At 44.8% G+C, this 27,013-nt stretch overlaps 1 protein-coding gene across 1 annotated transcript in view; it reads left to right on the forward strand.

Moving 5' to 3' along the window:
* The first annotated feature begins 1,237 nt into the window (after positions 1-1,237).
* The window catches only part of foxp3b (forkhead box P3b), a 31,163-nt gene continuing 5,387 nt past the window's right edge, over positions 1,238-27,013 (forward strand). Inside the window, exons 1-11 of the mRNA XM_056275172.1 lie at positions 1,238-1,248; positions 11,280-11,430; positions 13,497-13,565; positions 16,015-16,141; positions 16,647-16,809; positions 19,516-19,620; positions 21,157-21,244; positions 22,744-22,818; positions 25,364-25,511; positions 25,624-25,700; positions 25,945-26,046. Coding sequence (XP_056131147.1) covers positions 11,287-11,430; positions 13,497-13,565; positions 16,015-16,141; positions 16,647-16,809; positions 19,516-19,620; positions 21,157-21,244; positions 22,744-22,818; positions 25,364-25,511; positions 25,624-25,700; positions 25,945-26,046 — 1,098 coding nt within the window. The 5' untranslated portion in view covers positions 1,238-1,248; positions 11,280-11,286. The remainder of the gene's footprint in view (positions 1,249-11,279; positions 11,431-13,496; positions 13,566-16,014; positions 16,142-16,646; positions 16,810-19,515; positions 19,621-21,156; positions 21,245-22,743; positions 22,819-25,363; positions 25,512-25,623; positions 25,701-25,944; positions 26,047-27,013) is intronic.

Below are 27,013 nucleotides of genomic sequence, written 5' to 3' on the forward strand. Positions count from 1 at the left end.
TTTTTTAATTCATAGAACTGGCCGGCAGCAAATATATATGTATAAAAATATAGGTTATATAAATGTGTGTGTGTGTGTGTGTGTGTGTGTATGTATATATATATATATATATATATATATATATATATATATATATATATATATATATATTTGTGCTCATTTGTTGAGCACATTTATCAACACCATTAATGGTTTCCAGGAAAAAAAACGTTTTATATATATATATATATATATGTGTGTGTGTGTGTGTGTGTGTGTGTGTGTGTGTGTGTGCAGACTGACGGGGAATGAAAGTCACTGGGGAGCAAAAAAAATAAAAGATTTAATTCTGTATCATATAAACAAAGACACAGTTTAATAGATTTCAGAAAGCAACAGACCATTAAGATTATTCAGCACCGCGCTTCATCTCGGTGTTTACTCGTACACCTGTACGTGGACTCTCTCGTCTGTAAACGAGTGCAGAATAAAAGGTGCTGCAAGCCCTCCGGTTCATCTGCACATGCTGCACCTGAGTTATGGAAATAAGAGATAAATATCGATATGCAAGATTAAAATGCTTGTTTTGACAGATGCGTTGGAAGAGCTGGATGGGAGATTTTATTTTGCTTGGCTTAAGTTTCTTGTGGAGTCGACGCTCGTGATGAAGTGACGTCGTTGACAGTAAAACCATCGTGTGGAATTTTTATTTTCATGGTGGCCTCATTTAAGCCCTCTGACAACGAGTGGATTTTTTTAACTTCCAGGTATAAATACCGGGTTGATGTCTGAGACTGAACGTGCCCACCTCTTCTCATCCCTCTCTGCTCATGTGAAGGTAAGAAACGAGCGTTGACATCCCGGGTGTGTTTCAGCGTGACAGCTGGAAGTGCTATTTCTCTGGTTGTGTATGTCCAACACTAAGGCTCTTGCCGGGCTCAACACGTTGCCTGGGTTTGGATAAATGATAAGACGGGTCATCTTGCAGATGTGTGGCATTGCATCAGTAACATCTACATGACAAGCTCAGCACAGAATTCCCTGCCAAGACGTGATTCACAGGAACAGATTTGCGTGTAAATTGTCATCGTCTCAAGTCCTATTTAAGCTCTCTGTTCTTGTAGTTTTATTTGTTATGGCAAAATACATATTTCCTGTGCAATAACCCCCCCTTTGAATCTTCTGCACTTTTTCATGTTGAGGTGTCTCACACAGCTTCTGAGGAACAGGAAGAACCAAGCAGCAGGAGATCCTGCACGAAGGTTTACGGTGAGAACAAACATCTTTATTTCACAGCCAAATGTCATACTGCGGACTTTTGATTTCATTTGTTTTTGACAGATTTTGTTACGGGACTTGAAAACTCTGGTAACTTTTTTTTAAGTTTTTTTTTAAGAAGGACCTTAAAAGGTCAACTATGAAAGTGTGAAGTCGTCCCTGCTGCTAAACATTCTGCCCTTTTGGCTGAAAATGAATATTTTCAACGCGTTATTTTCACTTTAGTAACTTTATCTCGTCAGACACACAGCGTCTGAACCCGGCACCACACCTTTACAAAGGCAGTGGTTTGTCGGAGGCCAGAAGTTCACAAAAAAAATTCTGAAAAATTCTCTAATGCGAGGAATGAAAAAATCTGAGCGTACGACTGACAGAAAAACGTCCCTTTTCTGATCTCTTTTGCCAAATGACACGACAGGCCGCACGCCAACTCCTTTTTTTTTTAGTATTTGGATGTGTTTGCAAGCTGAAAGTCTGCTATTTTATTTATTCTGGAGATTCCTTTTTGTATTTCCATTTAACGTACGTCCTCGGAGGCTTCGGTTAAAGTTCTGGGAACTTTAAGTTACAGCAGTTGGTTTTTCTGTCGGCGTAAAACGTTGAGGATCCTTCAGTTCAGGTCGAGTTCCCCGCTTCATTCCGTGGTCGTATTTCTACTATAAAGCCGTCACAGATATGACTGATCATATGGGATCTTGTGATGGAAAACTTACAGTGAACATTATACGCACATCGACACATCCATACACACGTAACATACATCACTACTGCATACATACAAATATTGATTACATCTTCTACATACATGCATGCATAGACGTTATGCAGACATGACTTTAACCCACCGTGCAGCATCTGTCCTACATGTTGTGTAGCGTATATTGTATGTATATAGTGTATGCTGTGTAGTTGTGTAGTGACGATCAGCTCATATCTGACTCTGTGAATGCATTCGTCTGTAAACGTGAAAAGGAAATTCTACGGGCGGCATTTCTATCAATACATACCTGTGGTATTTTAATTTGGTCCCGTTCTCATTGTTTTCCTCTGCTATCCACGGTGACTTAGTGCAGGTCTAACAAATGTACAGTCCTGGAAAACTGACATCAGTCACAACATTCCAGAAACCGGATAAAAGCCATAGCATCCGGACGAAAGGTCTCATCCAGGGCTAGACATTTAACCCAGAGGAAAACATACTGGACGTGGACAAAAGAAAGAGAAGTTCAGTGAAAAGACGAGAAGTCCAAGTTCAGCTCCCCTTCTTTGGCCCTGAGGACGTCTGACGTTCATGCGTTTAATATGAAAATTGAAGGTGCGCTTTTTTCCCAGTTCACCCTCTCCTTCAGCTTAAACAGTAAAGTCAAACAAGAAGAAGATGCGGAGCTTTACTCTGCATTTCCTCTCATAGCAATGACAGAGGTCAGTCAGTGTGTCAAGTATGTCAGGTGCAATCTTCACTCAAAAGCCGTCGATGAGCGAACACGTCAATCAAACAATACAGCTTGAGATACTGAACTGTTATAGAAATATGACGTCCGCTGAACTGAATTTAAATTAAGTGAAACAAAACAGAACTAAGTTGAATACAATACAACTGAACGACATGAAAGTAAACTGGAGGAGACACAAAGGGGAGGGGGCAGCTCCTGGTCGAAGGCCGAGGAAGAGGAGCAGGGCTGAACTGATGAAATAGCTGCTAAGCAGAAAGATCCAGCAACCCCGGTGCTGCCCGAGGCTCTGATTGAGAGCCGCTGGTTTACATAGTTTTATAACATGGGTGTTGTCATGAGTTTCATATCCTTCAACAAGCACCTTTTCAACTGCTTAGAACCGCCATGCAGCTGAGGTACAAACACACAGCCGGTTAATAGTGTAGCGTGCATGGATAAGTAGACACGTTGGTCCTTGGCTAACGTGGTCGGACCCTTTAGTCGACTGGTTAACGTTGTCGCTTGCGGAGCGGGAGACACGGGTTCGCGTCCCGGGCGTGGCGACGGTCTCCCAGACCCCGCCCCCCCGAATTCGCTACAATGTGTCTCGGAAGTACATTTACTGTTTCGTTTACACTTATTTGTACATCTTCTGTTCGCTGAGGTTTATTCGGATGTGGCCCGAAATGCATTTGCACTCTGCTCACGAAAAGAAGGACGTGCTGCGGTACAAAACCGTCCCATGTGCCAAGGCGGTCATTTTGACCGTTGTGAATTTTCAGCGTTTAACAACTTCGTGAAGAACAAAAACGTAGACCTGTCGCTCGCCGAATGCCCCTAAAGCTGCCTATATCTGCGTTAAAATTAGCTTTAGATCAACGGCACCAAAAAAAAAAAGTTAAACATTTTACCGTGACCGATCAAAATGGCCGCACGTAATTTACGCGTCCATGGGGTGCGTGACGTCACTACCGCCGCGTGTGCTGACGCGTCATTTCCTTCGCGACGTTCGTTGCTCTGTCGCAGAGAAGACTAGCGCGGTCCAGTACAGAATAGTCTAAAATTAATGTTTATTATTTCCAACGTGTGTGGGTACAGACGCCGTTTCAGACGCGTCGTGACTACCGCCGAGGCGTTGCGGTATTTATGGGCGTCGGAAAGCGGCGATTTTGAGTTGTCTGAAAAACACTATTGTAGCGAATTCGGGGGGCGGTCTGGGAGACCGTGGCCATGGCCGGGACGCGAACCTGTGTCTCCCGCTCCGCAAGTGACAACGTTAACCAGTCGACTAAAAGCTCCGACCCGTCAGTCAAGGACCAACTTATCCATGCAGGCTACAGTATTCTCCATCCATCCATCCATTATCCAAACCACTTATCCTGCTCTCGGGGTCGCGGGGCAGGATAAGTGGTTGGGATAATGGACGGATTAAATTGTTAAAATGTTCATTTTGGTGTCGGTCGTTCAGCAGGCATACTAACATAGGCAGTGCATTGATATCTCCGTCGGGTAGCTATTTATCTTTCACAATGTTGAAAATTCAAATGTGTCATAATTTCCCCCTTTTTGGATTTGTCCCCAACCCAGACTTTTTTCACTTCCCCTCTTATAATAAAGTGATAAAAATGGTTAAATTCATCAGAGCTTTACTTTGCCTTCTCTCATGATAATTTAAAAAGACATATTTCAAATTCACACGATTTATATATGTGCAATTTACACATCTTTTATAGTTAAATATCGCTGTCCCTGTCATTACCGTCACACCGAACAATTTAGAGCAATAACGATTTTTCAAACGGCCATGCGGTTGCCATGGAGATGAGAAGTGCCAGAGGCGCGTGACCAGTCATGGCGGAAGTGCGACTTTTTCATGTCCACAAATGTGAGTAATGTGAAGATTTGTATGTTCTGATCTGAGGTTTATCAGGCGTCATTACCAAACAAGTTACTAATTGAGCACTTTAGTTCAGAAATGAGAAATTTCACTTTATTCACTGTACATCGTATACTAGCTAACAAGTTGGGTTAGCAAGTCTGAGACTTGGCCAACTTTTTCTCCAAAAAAGTGGAAATTGTCATTACCAACACGTGTCATTAGCATCACAATTTGCTGTTACAACTTTGAAAAAAGCATCACATCTAACTTATTTTGTAGGACGATCAAAGCTGTGCTAAGATATTTGTTCCAGACCACTTAATACTCACCCTAACCTATCCCGTAACCCAGTGTCTCTCAACCGGGGGTCCGCGGACCCCTAGTGGTCCGTGGTGTAATTGCAAGGGGGTCCGTGAAAATAAAATATCTTTAAAAAAAGATCCTATGACATTTATAGAAATAGGAGTATTTTACTCAAATGTGACTGAGACCTTTATCTACCTAAACTATACAGGACTTTTTTCTCTAATTACATCTGTTTCACAAGTGTAATTTATTGTATTTTAATAAGGGATCTCGCTCCCGTTTGCATGGTTAAAAGTTACTGCATAAGAATTCTGCTTTGTTACATATATCTGAAAGTTACTGAATACATATTCTGTTTTGTTACATACACTACCGTTCAAAAGTTTGGGATCACCCAAACAATTTCGTGTTTTCCATGAAAAGTCACACTTATTCACCACCATATGTTGTGAAATGAATAGAAAATAGAGTCAAGACATTGACAAGGTTAGAAATAATGATTTGTATTTGAAATAAGATTTTTTTTACATCAAACTTTGCTTTCGTCAAAGAATCCTCCATTTGCAGCAATTACAGCATTGCAGACCTTTGGCATTCTAGCTGTTAATTTGTTGAGGTAATCTGGAGAAATTGCACCCCACGCTTCCAGAAGCAGCTCCCACAAGTTGGATTGGTTGGATGGGCACTTCTTTGAGCAGATTGAGTTTCTGGAGCATCACATTTGTGGGGTCAATTAAACGCTCAAAATGGCCAGAAAAAGAGAACTTTCATCTGAAACTCGACAGTCTATTCTTGTTCTTAGAAATGAAGGCTATTCCATGCGAGAAATTGCTAAGAAATTGAAGATTTCCTACACCGGTGTGTACTACTCCCTTCAGAGGACAGCACAAACAGGCTCTAACAGGTACTATTTAATGAAGATGCCAGTTGGGGACCTGTGAGGCGTCTGTTTCTCAAACTAGAGACTCTAATGTACTTATCTTCTTGCTCAGTTGTGCAACGCGGCCTCCCACTTCTTTTTCTACTCTGGTTAGAGCCTGTTTGTGCTGTCCTCTGAAGGGAGTAGTACACACCGGTGTAGGAAATCTTCAATTTCTTAGCAATTTCTCGCATGGAATAGCCTTCATTTCTAAGAACAAGAATAGACTGTCGAGTTTCAGATGAAAGTTCTCTTTTTCTGGCCATTTTGAGCGTTTAATTGACCCCACAAATGTGATGCTCCAGAAACTCAGTCTGCTCAAAGAAGTGCCTATCCAACCAATCCAACTTGTGGGAGCTGCTTCTGGAAGAGTGGGGTGCAATTTCTCCAGATTACCTCAACAAATTAACAGCTAGAATGCCAAAGGTCTGCAATGCTGTAATTGCTGCAAATGGAGGATTCTTTGACGAAAGCAAAGTTTGATGTAAAAAAAATCTTATTTCAAATACAAATCATTATTTCTAACCTTGTCAATGTCTTGACTCTATTTTCTATTCATTTCACAACATATGGTGGTGAATAAGTGTGACTTTTCATGGAAAACACAAAATTGTTTGGGTGATCCCAAACTTTTGAACGGTAGTGTATATCTGAAAGTTACTGAATACATACTCTGTGTTGTTACATATATCTGAAAGTTACTGAATACATATTCTGTTTTGTTACATATATCTGAAAGTTACTGCATAAGAATTCTGTTTTGTTAACTATATCTAAGTTACAACTGAAAGCTCTTATTTTTGCCCCAAAGAGTGAATAAATGCTATAATGCAATTAAAATGCAGTTTCTACTGTTTCTATCAAATTGCAACCCCGTCCAACAAGATCAGGTGGAGGGGTCCTCAGGGTAGATCAAAAATACGCAGGGGGTCCAGGACCCCAAAAAGGTGGAGAACCACTGCCGTAACCTATCAAGAGGTCGTAGGGGCACCGCTGTTGAATCCGCAACCAGCCTTCGCCGTCTCTGTCTGTCCTCAGCCGGCAAAGTCAAGGCCTGTCCACTCTCTGACGTCACATAGCCACCGCGTCTTCTGTCTTCCTCGTCTTTGCCTACCCCTCACCGTGCCCCCACTTCATAGAGCTTTTGAAAAAAGAAAAAAAAAAGATTCCTTTTATTTTTTCAAAATTTCAAAACCCAAAAGTGCCCCAAATTGAAGCATCACCCACACAGCGTTTAAAAACCGGCCGTCATTTTGACTGCCCACGGTCGTTTTAGGTAGGAGTGAAATCCCGGTCGGTCTAGTTTAACCTGGTGTGCAGTCTGCAGGGCCAAACACATCCCGTCTCATGTTCCAGTTTAGCAGCTTTGCTTCGAGGATGTCTTTGGCAGTTTTAATCTTTTATGTAACGTCACATTTTTATCCTGCTACATAATTTTGAATGAAACCTGTTGAAAAAAAAGAACCAAACTCTAACAATTGGTTATAAGTGTGGGTGGCACGGTGGTGCAGTGCTCTGGGTCCCAGCCTCGGGGGTCGTCCTCTGTGTGGAGTTTGCACGTTCTCCCCGACTCGGCCGTATTAAGTAGCCCCCCTGTGTGTGTGTGTGTGTGTGTGTGTGTGGGCCCTGTGATGGCCTGGCAGCCTGTCCAGGGTGTCTCCCCGCCTGCCGCCCAGTGACTGCTGGGATAGGCTGCAGCATCCCCGTGACCCCATTTGTGATAAGCGGTTTGGATGATGGATGGATGGAGGGATGGATGGACGGGTTATAATTTCACATTTCCTTTTGAGATAATGGGCTGATCTCTCTGGGCAGCAGAAGGTAGACTCAAATGATAATGCATTTCAGTTGCAAGGTAAATCAAATACATATCAAATCCATTTCATTAATCGTCATATCATTGGCAATTTCATTCGACATATTGAATTGGGCCTGGTAAATTTCACCAAATGAAGCAATATCTCCGAATTTGTCAGTATTTCCTCTTTGAATCGACGGTTTTACATCGCGTCTTTATTTTTCCTGCCCACAATCGCAGTATAGGTCACAGACCGAATCAAAAAGGAAATCAAATTTCTCCCACACTTTCATCTGCGTGTCAGTGGCAGCCACATTTCACAATATTCAAAATATGGAAGGTTGTAAAAAAAAACAACAAAAAAAAAACCCACAGCTTGAAAGTAATACCGGGATGATGCATCCGCAGCTTTCCATACAGACGCTTTGGGTGAAAACGCCCACCCAGAAAACACTTCTTCTGACACATCTGAGGCAGAAACATTCGTCTCAAAAACACCCTCTAATTTAAATGGCGTGGGGCTTTTCTTGTCTTTCAGAGAGTCCCAAATTCACACTGGGCAGTTTCTTCTCTCGTCAGCCTCTCGCACCTTTCCTCCCTTTCCTCCCTTTCTCTCAGTTCTCCCTCTTTACTCCCCACCCGTTTGTTGTGCTGAGGACAAGGCTGGCTTCTTTCACAGGCGGCCGTCCACAAACGCAGTTTTCTTCCCTCCTCTTGCTGTGTGTGTGGCACATTTGACTCTGATGGGGCTCTGATAGAGGAGGTAATGGTGGAGATGGGGCTCCAGAATGTGAGCTCGAAGTGAGAAGCCGCAGACTGGTTGCAGCGCTTTCACTTCTGACTTGGATTCCTGTTTCTGTTTCTGTGGGCGTTGCTTTTGAGGTCTCATTTGTTTGGTGTTGAAGCGAACGCTCCCCTGCTGCCACCAGCTAACCTCTGATCTGGCAGGAAGCTCGGCGAAAGTAAATTGTCAGTCGCAACACTTAACTCAAGGAAAACACTGAATGATTCATCCTTGTTTATGACAAACCGTCTCGTTTGGCATCCCTGACAAACACAAATCCCGGCGCTCGCGAGGCGGCCTCGCGAGCTGCGTGACGTGGCCAACGCCGCTGCAGCAGCAGTGTCTTCCTGCTGCTCTTCACGACTCCCCTGCACCGCTATCGGAGTCATCTCGTGTGCACCTGTGCATGTGCACCTGTGCACGACCACAGCCTCTCTTCCAGCTCCCGTGACATCTTCACTGCAGGCCCTTCTTTCTGCCAGATTTACTACTGACTCAGAGTTCCCGAAAGGACTCTGTTTGGCTTATTGGCTACTACTGCACACTAAAGCGTACTTTGTAAAGGCTTTATAAATCAGTAGGGAAGTTGTGTAAGGCATTCGTGAAACAGTTACCTGGTTGCACACCCACATTTTATCATCACAAAGAATGTCTATGGAGTTTTTTTTCTCCATCATACATGTCGGTTATGATGTCATTTTGCTCACTGTCTTCATTCAGTAGATTTTTGGACCGGGGACCACCACTGCACTCAGTTTTACAGAAGTGTCTTATAGGTTAAGTGAACAATTGTCTTAAACGTGTCCTTTAAACAACAAACCCCCCCCCCTAGTGTCTCAGTCAGACTGTGTCCATGACTGTCCATCATCTATGATTTCTCTATTCTGCTGGCCAGCTAATTTATGGGTGGTTACTACTACCTACGGTAAGGATAGGCTGCTGCTTCCTGCAGGGTGAACCAGAAAGGTACATTATCATAATCAGGAATCAGGAACATTTATTTGTCATTTCATTTCATGCACTGGCGTACATGAAATGAAGCGAAATATCGTCTCCCCCACCCACAGCAGTGCAGTACAAACAAAAATGCATCCAAACTACAAGAACACATATGCAAGCTAAAAAATAAAACCTACAAAACCTACAAAACTACAAAAACACATATATCCAACATCTCTACTACTACTACTACTACTACCGGCTGCTCCCGTTAGGGGGCGCCACAGCGGATCAGCCGTTTCCATCTCTTCCTGTCCTCTACATCTTCCTCTGTCACACCAGCCACCTGCATGTCCTCCCTCACCACATCCATAAACCTCCTCTTTGGCCTTCCCCTTCTCCTCTTCCCTGGCAGCTCCATATTCAGCATCCTTCTCCCAATATACCCAGCATCTCTCCTCCCTAATCATCACCTCTCCTCCTCTTAACCTAGCTTCTATTACTCTTTCCCATATCTTCATGCTGTGGCTGATCAACTTTATACCTCTGTAGTTGCTACAGTTCTGCACATCGCCCTTGTTCTTGAAAACTGGTACCAGTATGCTTCTCCTCCACTCCTCAGGCATCCTCTCACTTTCCAAGATTGTGTTAAACAATCTAGTTAAAAACCCCACTGCCATATGTCAAACATATCAAACAAAATGTCACTGTCCGTGAGAGCAAACACCAGCCAGGATGACTGTCGGAACTGCTGGTCTGAATGGGCTGGAGGTTAGCTTAGCCCGCCCTGCTTTTGCATCCTGTCAGACCGCCCTGGGTGCTTCCTCTTCGGGTGCAGCTCCAGGCAGGGCCGTGGTCCCTGGGCCCACAGGACGCAGTAGACCAAGCTCCCCCAGCCGATCCAACGCCGGCTCTCCCAGCCAGACACCCTCCCCGCACTCCACATGACGACGCCAAAAACACAGTCACCACCAGGCGAGGCCGCCGCCAGACCGCCCTCGGTGTTACTGGAACTGCCGGTCTGCATGGGCTAGCAGTTAGCTTAGCCTGCCCCTCTTCTGTTTCCTGTCAGACCGCCCTGGGTGCTTCCTCTTTGGGCGCCACTCCAGGCAGGGCATTGGTCCCTGGGCCCACAGGACGCAGTAGACCAAGCTCTCCCAGCCGATCCAGCGCCGGCTCTCCCAGCCATTAAACCAAGGCAAACTTAGACGCAGACTTGGACAAAGACACCGCATGGACGGTACTTGGTGAGGCTGCCGCAAAAGTAGGTTGGTGCCGCCATCGGCCCACATCAGTACTGGTTGAGGCCGCTGCAAATGTGAGTTCGCGCCGCCATCTTCCCACTGATATGTAACTGATATGTGATGGAAAAAGGTACAAAAATAAGACCCTTTTTGAAAGAAACAAGAATAATCCTTTCATAAAGTAATTAGCAACCACTTATTATGTATTTATAAAGTATTGTAACGTGCATGGATAAGAAGGCACGCTGGCCGCCGGCTCGCGGGTCTAATCCTTTAGTCGAGCGGTTAGCGATGGCTCCTGTGGTGCGGGCGATACGGGTTCGCTTCCCGGCCGCGGCAGTTCCTGTGGATGCGTTGTCCCCCGAATTCGCTACAATATGTCTCACTGTAAAGTGCTGCCGTTTATTGTCTTCCCAGATGACACTAGGCTTTAACTATTATAGTTTTCAAACTTCTCCTCAGAATATTGCACATTTTTCCAGAAGGGACCCAAGTGTCAAGAAACAAGCACACAAGACTGTGAACATGATTATGGCTTTTATATACTTAATTAAAATGCTTATACATTTGTTCTTTATTCTGTTTAGTGATGTCATCTTGAGACTTCTATTGGTTCAAGGATGAAATCTCATCATGTTTGTTTGTTTGTTTGTTTGTTTGTTTGTTTGGTTGTTTGTCTAGTGTAATACAATACTGAAGCGTTGATCTCTTCCCTGCCAGTCTAGGAATGCTAGAGACCGGCAGCGAGCGAAGGAGATGTGGGCGACAGCAGCAAGAACGTATCCATAGTGAAGGAGGAGGAGATCAGTCAGAAGACCTCTGTGCTTGTTCCTCTTCTCTGTCGGGAGGCAAAGTCTCGCCGCAAACCTCTGTGAGTGAAATATAAAGAGAGGTGAACGTCCCTGTGACTAATTTCCAAGCCAGCCATGTCTAGATACAAGCTAAGGTGTTGGTTGGAGGTCAGGACATTCTAGATTGAAGCAAAGAGCAGTGAGAGGGCCGTAGTACAGAGGACCTTTGCATCCTGCACTTGGAGAAATGTTCGAATTAACTCCACATGACTACTGTGGGAAAAAATGGTCATCATGTATCTGGTGGGGGGTGGGGGGGTTTGGAAAGAGTTCTCGATCCACACCAACTGAAACACAATACGTGTGCAGGTGCTGAGATTTCTGCTTTTGAAAACCTGTGTTCTTTATTTTGGCAAGCAGACTGGAGGAGGGCGCTCTGCCATTTACAACTCCAGTGTCCTTCCACAAAACTGGGCCTCCCACGTTCACCAGCGAGCGTTTCAGCTCTCAAAAGTGGAGAAGACAGCTTTGCAGCACAGCTCAGAAGAATCTCAGAAAGCCTTTTCATATCGTCAAAAAAACAAAACATGATAAATGCCACTTCAAACGTAGAACAAATATAATGAATTATCAAGTGTCAGAGGTAGTTCAAACGTCGCTACTATAAAGGCATAAAAACCGATGCCGAGCTGGCCACGCCACTGTTGGACAGACAAACAGCATTGTCGTTAAATACATACCCGTATGTGATGTTGTAGATATTGTACAGATATTGTCTAGATATTGTGTTTTACAACATGTTTGCCTCTTCACTTTACATTTCTGCGGGGTCTCTGCGTTAGCTAGCTTACCAAGGTGTAACCTCTTATTAGCCTCAGGTGTGTCACTCGCTGGTCGACGCCTCTAGAAATCATTGCATTTATTTGCACTGACACAAAACCTATCAAAACGAATGTTTTCCTTTTCCCTTTGAATTCTGTCACCAAATAAAATGCGTCTATTGTGGCCATCACAACCCACCCCACCGGGCCCCTCCCTGCAGCCACCAGGTTGTGGGTCACGACACACATTTAAAAACCGCTGTGTTCAGTTGCTTTGTTTTTCTTTGGTCTCTCCGTTGCAAGACTCCTAAAAGAAAGACACGGTGATCACCAGCGGAATGAAGTATACTGTGTAAATACTATGACCTCATTACTCCTCACCTGTTTTCCACCTCCTTATCTCCTGTTGTCTCTCTCTCTCATCAACCCCTGTTGTGGTTGACTTTCATCCACCTCTCTTGTCTCTTTTTTCCATCTTCACCTCCTTTTTACCTCTTTGTACAAAGGATGTAAGCTGTCGACTCTGACTTGAGAGAAGACACTGGGGTTTGCAATACGACAAGCCTTTGAGAAGTTGCGTGTGTCTGGAGACCATACAGTCTAGTTGTAGTTTGGAGGCTGGTTGTGTTATCTCAACTGTATACAGTCTGTTGTATTGGCTGAATGTCTGTCCAAGCTATTGCTTCTGTCTGTCCATTTGGGATGGTCAGCTGTCCCTTCTTCCCATTTTTTTTTACACCTACATCCACTTAACGTCAGCAAGGAAGTCATTCCTGCAGTTCTTTCAGTGACAGACAGGGGCGCCACCTACAAAATATGAGCACATAATATTCAACCAAGTCCTGCTCGTGAGCCAACATGGACCCCTGTGGAGAACCAGAGGATGCTGTACGAAAAACTGGTTTATCGCTTACCGTGTTGATTGTAATAGTCACGCTGCAATAAAATTGAAATAGGAAAATCAAATCATAAAATAACAAATTAGGAAGAAAATAGGAAAGATGTAACAATAATTTCAAAGTGGGAATTACGTCAAAAAGGAAAAACTGAGAATTGAAAAGGCAAAGGCCCAAAGATCTGCTCAGATTTGCTGAAGTCGAGTAAAAGTTTTTGTTTGCTGATGAGACTGTGTTGTTTTTAGTCTGGCGGAGGTTATGTCAAAGTAAAGCTGCGGATATTACTTCCTTTATGAGACTGCCATAGTGTTGGATGGAGGGTCATAGCTCCTCATTTACATTCACATTTATGTTATTTAAACATTTTTTTTAACCATGTGAGAATGTCAAGGTTTTTACGTACGGTGATGTGAGTTTCATCGTTTGCAGATAAATCCTGTGATGGCTACGAGTGCCTTGTTGGCCTCGTCTACCCAAAAAGGCCTTCTGCCACAGCAGGTAAGAAGAAGTGTCTATGTGTCATTTTCTCTCCATTTCTAATGTCGTTCAACGGCTGTTTGCACTTTTGAATTGCTTCAGAATTTCTGTCTCTACTTTGGGAAGTTGTTGCTTTTAGGGGAACGTTTCTCACTTCGTTATGAATGGATATTGATTTGTTTATTAGAAATCAGACTCAGAAACACTTTGTCGTTTCATTTCATGCACTTGCGCACAAGAAATTAAACGAAACATGGCCTCGCCCGGCCCACAGCAGTGCAACATAAAGACAAAAACACATCCAAAAACTACAAGAGCACACATATCCAAACTAACACATATATTTAAACTAAAAAAAAGAAAAGAAAAATCACTGTCCAAGAGAACGAACGCCAGCCAGGATGACTGTCAGAACTTCCGGTCTGCGTGGGCTAGCAGTTAGCTTAGCCTGCACCACTTCCGCGTCCTGTCAGACCGCCCTCGGTGTTTCCTCTTCAGGTGCAGCTTCGGTCAGGGATGTGGTCCTTGGGCCCACCGGACGCAGCAGACCAGGCTCCCTCAGCCGATCCAATGCCAGCTCTCCCAGCCAGACACCTTTGACACACCTCCCCGCACTCCACATGACGATACTAACAACACAGTCAAGGCTAGGCGAGGCCGCTGCCAGACTGCCCTTGGCGTTATCAGAACTGCCTGTCTGCATGGACTAGCAGTTAGCTTAGCCTGCCCCGCTTCCGCGTCCTGTCAGATCGCCCTCGGTGTTTCCTCTTCGGGCATAGCTCTGGTCAGGGCCGTGGTCCTTGGGCCCACCGGACGCAGCAGACCAGGCTCCCTCAGCCGATCCAATGCTAGCTCTCCCAGCCAGACACCTTTGACACACCTCCCCGCACTCCACATGACGATACTAACAACACAGTCAAGGCTAGGCGAGGCTGCTGCCAGACTGCCCTTGGTGTTATCAGAACTGCCTGTCTGCATGGGCTAGCAGTTAGCTTAGCCTGCCCCGCTTCCGCGCCCTATCAGACCGCCCTCGGTGTTTCCTCTTCGGGCGTAGCTGTGGTCAGGGCCGTGGTCCTTGGGCCCACAGGACGCAGCAGACCAAGCTTCCTCAGCCGATCCAACGCTAGCTCTCCCAGCCAGACACCTTTGCCACACCTCCCCGCACCCTACACAGCGACACTAACAACACGGTCAAGGCTAGGCGAGGCCGCTGCCAGACCGCCCTTGGCGTTATCGGAACTGCCGGTCTGCATGGGCTAGCAGTTAGCTTAGCCTGCCCTGCTTCCGCGTCCTGTCAGACCGCCCTCGGTATTACCTTTTTGGGCACAGCTCCAGGCAGGGCCGTGGTCCCTGGGCCCACAGGACGCAGCAGACCAGGCTCTCCCAACCCATCCAGTGCCAGCTCTCCCAGCCATCAAACGTAGACAAGCTTAGGTGCAGACGTGGACAAAGACACTGCATGGACGGTACTGGGTGAGGCCGCCGCAGACGTGAATTCGCGCCGCCATCTTCCCACACCAGAAGGGGAACATACGATCTCGAGTAATGACGCTGAAATTCAGAAAGGGCTGTACGGGGCAGTTTTAACAGACAGCATAGTCAGAAAGTTACTCACAAAAACACAAGCAACATGAAACGGATCAAAATGAGGACAATAAAAACAAAATGAAAGAACAAGCACAATACAAACTAGAAGCTGGGCTAAAGCTGGATTGTGTCCCATAAATAGCTGTATAGATGAATGAGCAAATATTCAGCTGGACTGATGGAAGGCAGATGAAGTGGAGGAGTGGTGTGGAGGTAATAAATGACTGCGTGGGATCAGAGGTATAGACAAGTCTTATGGCCATATGGACTGAAATATTGAGACTAAAAACATTCGGTTGACAATATCAGGGATGGATGTTGTCCTTTTTTAGATTTGTATTTATTGGTACAAATATGTATTATTATTCCTTTTATATTTATTTGTTTTAAATATTTATGTATTTGGTATTTGGGCTGTAGTAGCCTATTGCCTATTTCAGTATTATTGTTTATTGGGTTTTTGGGTATTGTTTATTGCGCCAAAGAGGCGGCACAGTGGTGCAGTGATTAGCACAGTCGCCTCGCAGCAAGAAGTTCCTGGGTTCGAGCCCCGGGTAGTCCAACCTTGGGGGTTGTCCTCTGTGTGGAGTTTGCATGTTGTCCCCATGTCTGTGTGGGTTTCCTCCAGGTAATCTGGTTTCCTCCCACAGTCCAAAGACCTGTAGGTCAGGTGAATAGGCCGTAGTAAATTGTCCCTAGCTGTGTGTGTGTGTCCAGGATGGATGGATGGTACAATGCCTGTTGATTAAATGGGTGTGTAAAGAAAATAGAAGATAGAAAGCAGCTTCAGTGATTTTAACTGCATGTAAAAAGGCCGTCCTTAAAAACTGCTTCCATTTGTGGAGTTTCTGTGAAGGTTTGCTGTTTTAATTTGGTGTCTCAGGTCTGGAGAGAGGTGGAGGGTAAAAGACAGCCGGGCCCGTCTCTTCATCCGCAGGTCAAACACCGGCCCTCCGTCCTGCGACAGGGATCCCAAGCAAGTGTCTTGGAAGCTTCTAGACAACAGTTTGGTACATAGATTTTCTCTTCAGTATACAGACTTTGACTTTTTTGGTCCTGGAGGACATTTACATGTTATCATTTAGCAGATGCTTTTATCCAGACAAACTCACAAGAGAGTCAGAAATTAGCTGATAAATTCAACTGTTACCAGCTGGCATCATGAGCGCTATGTAGTAATCACACCATACCGATTACTTGATCATAACTGAATAACTGTAGTCATCAAAAATATTCTAGACTAATCAAAAATAGCTTCCATCCCATGTCAAATGTACTGCTAAAGTGAGTTTCCAACTGCTTAGAGTCTTCTGCTTTCTAAAATCATAACTGTCACACGGTGATCTTATCACATAAAATCGTCAAACTTAGCAAACAGAGTCTGGTGCTGTTTGTGCTACACACGGCATCCAGTCAGGTGTGTGTATCTGCATCAGCGTCACGAAGACCAAGGTCTTGACTTGACGGCAGATTTAAAACGGGCTAAAAGCTGTTCTCTCTCTGCCACTCCTGCAGAAAACGGTTCGCCTCAACCCGTCCCCATGTGCAAGACGGACAGAGACTGCCAGCAGTCCTCCCCCCCACCGTCTGACCCGTCTGCCAGACTCCACCGCTCCACCCTGCCCTCCAGACGAGACAGCTTAGAACACAACGCTGCAGAGACCAAGCTACAAGACAGGTAACCAACATCCATTTATAACATGTTACAGTCTGCAGAAATAAACTACCCACCAGAGGATGAAGTCATCCAAGATGAAAATATCCCATCATAACGAGGAACTGAATTTACAGTTTGATCGAAGGGTTTGGGTGTTATGGGGTTTTGTGTGTGTGTGTGTGTGTGTTTACAGTGCCCTCCACTAATATTGGCACCCTTGATAAATATGAGCAAAGGAAGCTATATAAAAATCTCTATTGTTTATCCTCTTGATCGTTCACTCAAAATATTAACAAAACTCTTGACCTTTAATTGAAGATAAACCCGTATTACCTCCGGCTTGGTCGGGCATCCCTACAGACACAATTGGCCATGTCTGCAGGTGGGAAGCCAGATGTGGGTATGTGTCCTGGTTGCTGCACTAGCGCCTCCTGTGGTCGGTCGGGATGCCTGTTCAGGGAGGAGGGGGAACTGGGAGGAATAGCATGATGATTCTCCCACGCACTACATCCCCCTGGCGAAACGCTTCACTGTCAGGTGAAAAGAAGCAGCTGGCGACTCCACATGTATCGGAGGAGATGCGGTCATCTGCAGCCCTCCCCGGATCGGCAGAGGGGATGGAGCAGTGACTGGGATGGCTCAGAAGAGTGGGGTCATTGGTCAAGTACAATGGGGGGGGGGGGGGTTGAAAACAAAAATAAATTCTTATAATGCAACATATATTTTCTGAAAAACATGCACCAATCAGCCAAAACATTATGACCATCTGCCTAATATTGTGTAGGTCCCCCTCGTGCTGCCAAAACAGCTCTGACCCATCGAGGCATGGACTCCACAAGACCTCTGAAGGTGTTCTCTGGTATCTGTTACCTAGACATTAGCGGCAGATCTGCTAATGTCTTGGTACCAGATATCAGAAGTCCTGTAAGTTGCGAGGTGGAGCCTCCATGGATCGGACTTGTTTTTCCAGCACGTCCCACAGATGCTCAATTCCATTGAGATCTGGAGAATTTGGAGGCCAAGGCAAAACCTTGAAGTCTTTGTCATGTTCCTCAAACTATTCCTGAACAATTTTTTCAGGGTGGCAGGGTGCATTATCCTGCCATCAGGGAATACCGTTGCCATGAACGGGTCATCATGGGCACTTGGACCAGTCCGCAGCTACACAGCCCTGTACACAGCAAGTTGTGATGCTCTGTGTGTTCTGACACCTGTCTATTTTAGCCAGCATTCACTTTTACAGCAATTTGAGCTGTACACCCTCTTCTGTGGGATTAGACCAGATGGATTAGCCTTCGCTTCCCATGCACATCAATGAGCCTTGGGCACCCATGACCCTGTCACTGGTTCACTAGTTGTCCTTCCTTGGACCACTTTTGGTTGGTACTGACCACTGTGATGTTGGGCTATACAAATTCAATTGACTTGACTTGACTGCATACCGGGAACACCCCAAAAGATCTGTTGTTTTGGAGATGCGCTGACCCAGTCGTCTAGCCATCTCAGTTTGGCCCTTGTCAAAGTTGCTCAGATCCTTACGCTTGCCCATTTTTCCTGCTTCCAACACATCAACTTCAAGAACTGACTGTTCACCTGCTGCCTAATATAGCCCACCTTGACAGGTGCCATTGTAATGAGATAATCAATGTTATCCACTTGCCTGTCAGTGGTTTTAATGTTTTGGCTGATCTGTGTATGTGCCACAATTATTGGCACCCCTTCATTTAATACTTTGTGCAGCCTCCCTTTGCCAAGATACCAGCTCTGTGTGCTCTCCTATAATGAATAATGGCGTTGGAGAACACATGGCAAAGGACCCGAGACCATTCCTCCAGAATCTTACTAGGTCCTTCAGATTCCCAGGTCCTTGCTTTTGCACTCTTTTCTTCAGCTCATCCCACAGGTTTTCTATGGGGTTTAGGTCAGGGAACTGGGATGGCCATGGCAAAAGCTTGACTCTGTGGTCAGTGAACAATTTTTGTGTCAGTTTTGATCATTCTCCTGCTGGAAGATTCAACCACGGCCCAGGTTTAGCTTCCTGGCAGAAACAGTCAGGTTTTGATTTAATATCTGCTGGTACTTGATGGAGTCCATGATACCATGTATCCTGACAAGTTGTCCAGGGCCTTTGGAAGAAAAACGGTCACACAACATCAAAGATCCACCACCATACATCACCGTGGGGATGAGGTACTTTTCTGCATGGTGATCTTTCTGTCTATGCCAAACCCACCTCTGGTGTTTTGGTCTCATCTGATCATCGAATCCAGTCCTATTGAAAGTTCCAGCAATATCCAGTAATGTAACTGTAAGTGGTGGATGACTATGGGAATTTGGCCTGTGTGTCACCTCATATCTATACCCAAGTGAAACAGGAAGTAATGGGTGACCACTAAAGGGCTCCTAATCACTTTAAAAATGGAAATATACTTCAATTAGATTTTACGCAAAAGAATTTCTAGGGGTGTCAATAAGTGTGGCACACATATTTTTGAGAAAAATATTTATTTTACAGTAAGATTTTTTTTTCTTTCAATCTTCAATACCAAAATTACAGGTTAGATTTTACTTAAATTTTGAGTGAAAGATCAAGAGGATAAACAGCAAAGACATTTTCTCATAAGCACATTTGCTCATATTTATCAAGGGTGCCAATATTAGTAGAGGGCACTGTATGTGTCTTTCTTTGTGATAACTTGGTCTGATTCAGCTTGGTTCTTCCAGCAGTTCGGGTCCTCCAAACACTAGGGGTGCCAGTGTTTTGTTTATGAGTGGATTCTGCCGCTGGCCGGGCTGTGATGCAGCGTTTGAGGATTTTCACTCTTTTCTGAAGTAAGTAATCAACAAAACTTGTTAAATCGTGTTTTGACAAGGCTGGGTGACTTAAAAAATGTGATTAGTGGGGGTGATGCAGTGGACCAATATACTAATATGCCAATATACTAATATCCCAATACACTAATATCCCAATATACTAATATCCCAATACACTAATATCCCATATACTAATATGCCAATGTAAAAATATATCAATACACTAATATCATAATATATTAATATCCCAATATACAAATATCTCAGTATACTAATATCCAGTATAATAATATCCCAATATACTAATATACTAACATACTAATATCCCAATACACTAATATCCCCTGATACTGATATCCAATACACTAATATCCCAATATACTAATATCCAAATGCGCAAGAGTCCCATTATACTGATATACCAGCACGCTTGTATCCCAATACACAGTATCCCAGTTCACTATTATTCCATTACAGTAATATCTCAATTCACAAGTATTCAAATACACTAGTATCTCAGTACACGTATGTCCTAATCTACTAATATCCCATTAGACTAATGTCTTGTTAGACTAATATCCTAATTTACTACTACTACTTCTTTCGGCTGCTCCTGTTAGGGGTCGCCACAGCGGATCATCAATTTCCATCTCTTCCTGTCCTCTGCATCTTCCTCTGTCACACCAGTCACCTGCATGTCCTCTCTCACCACATCCATAAACCCCTGCTTTGGCCTTCCTCTTTTCCTCTCCCCTGGCAGCTCCATATTAAAAAAATAAAAATATTCTAATTAACTAATATCCCGATATACTAATATCCATCCCAGTGTGTTAGTATCCCAATTCACAAGTATCCAAATACACTAATATCCTAATATACTAGTATTCCACTGCTGGAGTTTAGGGTTCAAACCGCAGTGGTGCCGCTAGCTAGGCTGGGCCTTGTAGGAAACATATATGTGTCATCATTCCTGGGTGGGCGGCTGGAATAATGTCACATGTCCCACCACTGTAATTAGGCACACCTACAGTCTGTGGGACGCCTGTACAGCAGCAGGTTGACCTGAGGGAAATATCATCAACCTCCATGTTCACCTGGAGAAAAGTGACACCATGTGTATCAGAGTACATGTGTGGAAGTTGATGTACCTCCCAAACCACAGGAGGGGATGTGAGCAAAGAACTGGATGGACACGCCAAAGAGGGAGAAAATAAGAAAAATGATGTCATTAGTTGTATATTATTGATAAACTGCCTTAAATTATAATTAGTGGTGTAATACAACTATAAATGATCTGCGTTCTCCTGAATAATAACTAGAACAGGCAATTTATTCTGGTACAAAGACAGAATATCTTCATTATCATTACACATAACACCATAACATCGCAATGCCATGCATCTTTTTGTAGATCCCAGCCAGCATTTATGATCTGATTAATGCGTTTTTCTGTAATTATAAAAGATTAGTTACTTCTGTAAAAATGAATTACTGTAGTTTTGTAACATGTAATTTGTCACTGTAGTAGAATTTGTCTTTTCTTTCTTCCTTCAGACATCTTCATTCTGACCACAGGCCTGATGAGAAAAGTCTGTCTCAGTGGAAGGTGCAGCAGGACGTGGTGCAGTTCACGGAGAACCAGGTGCCGAATAACATCCGGGTGTAAAAATACCACAACAACCCCAATGACTAGTTTTGCTGACAATAAAAAAGTAAATCTGAGGACTGCCTCTTTGGTTAGATTTTGGCATGTCTGTGAAGTTTGTGTCTTCTTTTGCTTTCATTTTCATCCTCCAGTTTCCTCTTAAAGTCCAAGAATACACAGATTTGCTTAAGTGGAAAATGTAAATTGCCCAGAGGCGTCCTTGGTTGGGTTAGCGTCTCGTCCAGGATAACACAGTGCTTGTTTGGAAAGGCTCTGAAGTGGATTAAGCGTGTAAACAAATTGAACGACGAGATGGATGAATAAATGAACAAAGAATAATAGCACAAGTCGTTGAGTCTCTGCATAGTCAAAGGTTGTAGTGCAGTTTAAATTTTAAAGTTTGAAGAAGTCATTACGTGAAAAAACACAGTATAGTGTGAGAATGGTTTGTGTCCTGTTGTATAGAAATTTACCTTTTATTTCACCACTGAACACACAGTAATGTGGTACTGTGTTACTGTCAGTGTCGAGGAACATTTGTACATCTTACAAATGACTTTGATACCAGCACTTTCACAGCAACAGACACTACATATTGTAGTGAATTAGGGGGGCAGCCCAGGAACCGCCGCCACAGCCGGGACGCGAACCCGGGTCGGCCCCTTTAGTTGACTGGTTAACGTTGTCGCCTGCGGTGCAGGAAATACGGGTTCGCGTCCCGGCTGTGGCGGTTCCCGGGCTGCCCCCCTAATTCGCTGCATTGGTGTCAGAAGTGGGATGGTGAGACCGTGAGGTCATCGGAAGCGTGTGCGCACAGAGGTGCGAGGGAGCTGATATGCTGAAGCGCGTGGACGCGCTTCCCGAAAGAGGGGTTTAGTGTAACGTACACGAATAAGTAGGGGTCGGACCCTTTAGTCGACTGGTTAATGTTGTTGCCTGTGGTGCAGGAGACACGGGTTCGTGTCCCGGCTGTGGCGGTTCCCGGGCTGCTCCGGGAAGACAGGCGACTACGTTAACCAGTCGACTAAAGGGTCGCCCGTGGTGCGGGAGACCCGGGTTCGCGTCCCGGCTGCAGTGGTTCCCGGACTGCCCCCCAAATTAGCTGCATTGGTGTCAGAAGTGGGATGGTGCGACCGTGAGGTCATCGGAAGTGCGTGTGCCCAGAGGCGTGAGGGAGCTGATATGCTGAAGAGTGGGGACGCACTTCTCGAAAGAGGGGGGTAATGTAACGTGCATGGGTAAGTAGACACGTTAGCCCTTAATGGGTCGGACCCTTTAGTCGACTGGTTAATGTTGTCACCCGCGGTGCAGGAGATGGTTTCGTGTCCCGGCTGTGGCAGTTCCCGGGCTGCCCCCCTAATTCGCTACAATATAAAGATGGCAGTGAAATCATGATGAATTCTACGCTTTGTTCATGAGGAAACTAAAAAAAAATTACTCATTTGTGTTTTTTTTTTCAAATTGCTAACCCTCTATTGACTGTTCTCTTACTTTAGCTGGCTCTTGAGAAACAGAAGCTGTTTGCGATGCAGCTCCATCTCCACCATTCTGAGCAGGAATCTACTGAGCTGGTACGCTTCTATTAAACCTCATAAAGTAGTGATTCTACATTTATTCATAAAACTGATTCTGTCCATTAAGACAGGCCTGTGTGTTAAATATAAAGACTGTTGAGAAAATATTGTGGGCAGTATTTCTGTTACATGAATTTGAAATATGTATTCCAATTACTTTTGAGTATTTTGTTATTTGTATTTGACAAGGCTGAAAAAAAACTCAATAGAATTTGTAACAAGATAGAGAGAGATCAGTAATTTTGTAATTTTAAAAACTCAAAATTACTGGGAGGCCAGAAGAGTTGCGGCTTCGGCAGTTGCAGAAACAAAAACTCGGGTGTGGGAGGAGTTCGGCAAGGCTATGGAGGAGGACTTTCGGTTGGCCTCAAGGAAGTTCTGGCAAACTATCCAGTGACTCAGGAGGGGGAGCAGGGCTTAACTCAGGCTGTGTTCAGCTGGGGAGGGGAACTGTTGACCCAGACTGGGGATGTTGTCGGGCAGTGGAAAGAACATTTTGAGGAACTCCTGAACCCAGCTAACACATCCTCAGTGGAGAAGGTAGAGTCTGAAGACTCGGGGGAAGCCCCACCCATATCCCTGGCAGAGGTCTTTGAGATAGTTAAGAAGCTCCTCGGTATCAATGCATCGGGTGTGGATGAGATTTGTCCTGAGATGCTGAAGGCTCTGGATATTGTTGGGCTGTCTTGGCTGACATGCCTCTTCAGTGTTGCGTGGAGGTCAGACATAATACCTGTGCAGTGGCAGACTGGGGTGGTGGTTCCCATATTTAAAAAAGGGGACCGGAGGGTATGCTCCAATTATCGGGGCATCACATTGCTCAGCCTCCCTGGGAAAGTCTACTCTAGGGTGCTGGAAAGGAGGCTCCGACCGATTGTCGAACCTCGGATCCAGGAGGAACAATGCGGATTCTGTCCTGGCCATGGAACAATGGACCAACTCTTTACCCTTGTGGAAGTGATGAGGGTGGCATGGGAGTTTGACCAGCCAGTCTACACGTGTTTTGTGGACTTGGAGAAGGTTTATGACTGTGTACCCCAGGGCACTCTGTGGGGGGTACTGCAGGAGTATGGGTTACCAGGGCAGTTGCTACAAGCCATCCGGTCCTTGTATAACTAAAGTGAGAGCTGTGCCCGCATTCTCGGCACAAAGTCAAACATGTTTTCGGTGGGTGTCGGACTCCGCCAAGGTTGTCCCTTGTCTCCAATTCTGTTTGTGATATTCGTGGACAGGATCTCAAGGTGCAGCCAAGGTGAAGAGTGTGTCCGTTTTGGGAACCTCAGAATTGCATCTCTGCTCTTCGCAGATGATGTGGTTTTGTTGGCTTCATCAGAACACAACCGCCAGTGCCCACTGGGGTAGTTTGCAGCTGAGTGTGAAATGGTTGGGATGAGAGTCAGTACCTCCAAGTCTGAGGTCATGGTTCTCTACCGGAAAATGGTGGATTGCTCCCTGGGGACGAGTTGTTACCTCAAGTGAAGGAGTTCAAGTATCTCAGGGTCTTGTTCACGAGTGAGAGTAGGATGGAGCGAGAGATTGACAGGTGGATTGGTGCAGCATCAGCAGTAATGCGGACATTGTACTGGACCGTTGTGGTGAAGAGGAAGCTGAGCTGGAAGGCAAAGATCTCAATTTACTAGTCAGTCTTCGTTCCAACCCTTACCTATGGTCATGAACTTTGGGTAGTGACCGAAAGGGTGAAATTGCAGATACAAGTGGCTGAAATGAGTTTCCTCCGTAGGGTGTCTGGGCTCAGCCTTTAGAGATAGGATGAGGAACTCGGACATCCGGAGGGAGCTCGGAGTAGAGCCGCTGCTCCTTCGCGTCGAAAGGAGCCAGTTGAGGTGGTTCAGGCATCTGATTAGGATGCCTCCTGGGGCCTTCCTTTGGAGGTTTTCCAGGCACGTCCAACTGGGAGGAGACCCCAGGGTAGACCCAGAAATTGCTGGAGGGACTACATGTCCAATCTGGCCTGGGAACACCTTGGATCCCCCAGGAGGAGCTGGAGGGCATTGCTGGGGAGAGGGATGTCTGGAGTGCCCTAATTAGCTTGCTGCCACTGCGAACCGACCCCGGAGAAGCAGCTGATGATGAGATGAGAAAAAGTCAAAATACTTACACCATGAAAGTACTTTTATCAAAGGAATGGTATTATTAATTTAAGAGAAATAACTTTTTTCTTTATAAATTTTACTTTCTTTTGATAATATAAACTATGTATTTTTTCAAATATGTTTGCTGACATCAGTGTTTAGTATTTCCTATCCATACATTTATTTGGGAGGTATTTTGATGTTTCTTGTCCATCTCTGTCCACACCGACTTTCAAGGCTCTTCTCTCATTGAAGGAGACCGATAGAAAGAAATTACCATAGTCCGCCATGTCCATCATGTCCGTTATGTCCCTCATGTCTGTCATATCCATCATGTCTGTTATGTCCATCATGTCCATCATGTCCGTTATGTCCCTCATGTCTGTCATATCCATCATGTCTGTTATGTCCACCATGTCCGTCATGTCTGTCATTGTCTGTGGGTGCAGAAGGCGATGTCAGACTGGCCGTACAGCGTGGCTCTCTTCCTGCCTCAGGTTCGGACAGCTGGTGGGAATTTAATGCCACACTTTAACATGATACGAACAGAGGAGCAGAACAGCTACTGGTCCACAGGCACCGTTCACCTTCTGCCAGGTACCACTGTCCTCCATCTCATTCGATTCATTCTGACATTCACTGAATGGAAGGCAGACAAGGCTGTTTTCAGTTTGATGTGATGTGTCGCTTTGGTTGGCTTGCTCTGCAGATTTGGTCCCCAGTATGGAGTGTTATAAACACAACAACATCAGGCCCCCATACACCTACGCCTATCTGATACGATGGGTGAGTTTGTCTGTCAGGAGAAAACAAAATGTATGTCACTGGGTTTTCAAACACTTAAAATCAACTTTTAAAATCGCTCAAATTTGTCACATTTTCAAAGAACAGAGATAAAATTAAACAAATACAAAAGACCAAATTCAGTATGCTTTGGATTTTACGATCCATTTGTAATTTGATGTCACTGAAGTGGACGCTGTGGTGTCACTGGGTTTTCATACTGGATCTATGTTTCCACTGTCTGCAGTCCATACTGGATTCTCCAAACCAGCAGTGTACTTTGAATGAGATCTACAACTGGTTCACGGCCATGTTTTACTACTTCAGAAACAACACAGCCACCTGGAAGGTTTGACTTACACATTAACTCTGTTGTCTGGCTAGGAAACGTCAATTATATTGTTAATTATTATTAATCATAATGAGCATATGTCTTTTATTTCATAGCTTTCTAGTTTGAAGAAAATTGAATAACTTAAGCAACATTTAGTTTTTATAGCAGGTGTGATCATATATGATAAAACAATATAGAACCAGTAAATAATCTAATCTAATATTATAACCTGTTAGTATGATTCATACTGGCTGCATTCTCAGTCACTTTCCACCATCTTGTCTGTGGAAGTTGGTTTGGGTGTTACGTGTTTTGCAAAGAGTGACACCGGTGGAGTTTCTCAGCATTGATGGTGCATTCATGTGGACTCTGTAAACAGAAGTCATTATTGTGAATACGAGCAAGACGGTAAAATCAGATGACACTGGAAAATTATGCCGACAATGGCAACGGCTGACGGCACTGCCGTCCGAAGTTAAATATTTTTACTTTTTTGCCGTTCTCCACAGCGGAATTCACAACCGGATGATAAGTAGCACATCGCAACACAGAAAAGATGGCAGATTTATTTTACGGGTATAAGAACTGACAGGATTACTGTATGTAAATAAGAATCCAGCCACTGGGGATGCACAAGCCAGTGCATTCTTAGTACCGGTCACAAGCCCGGATAAATGGGGAGGGTTGTGTCAGGAAGAGCATCCGGCATTAAACCTTTGCCAAATCAAATATGTGGAACATAAGTCAGATTTCCATACCGGATCGGTCAAGGCCGGGGTTACCAACGACCGCCACCAGTACTGTTGGCCAGCAGGGTGCCAGTGGAAACTATGCTACTGTTGGGTGAAGGAGAAGGAGAGGGGGAAGGCATGTCCAGAGGCAGTGGGAGAGGAGGAAGGGTAGGAGTGTGGAGGTGAGAGTCAGAACTTTGAATGTTGGCACTATAATTAGGGCGAGAGATCCGGCTGATATGATGGAGAGA

The sequence above is a fragment of the Lampris incognitus genome, chromosome 2 (assembly GCF_029633865.1).
Source record: "Lampris incognitus isolate fLamInc1 chromosome 2, fLamInc1.hap2, whole genome shotgun sequence".
NCBI lineage: Eukaryota > Metazoa > Chordata > Actinopteri > Lampriformes > Lampridae > Lampris > Lampris incognitus.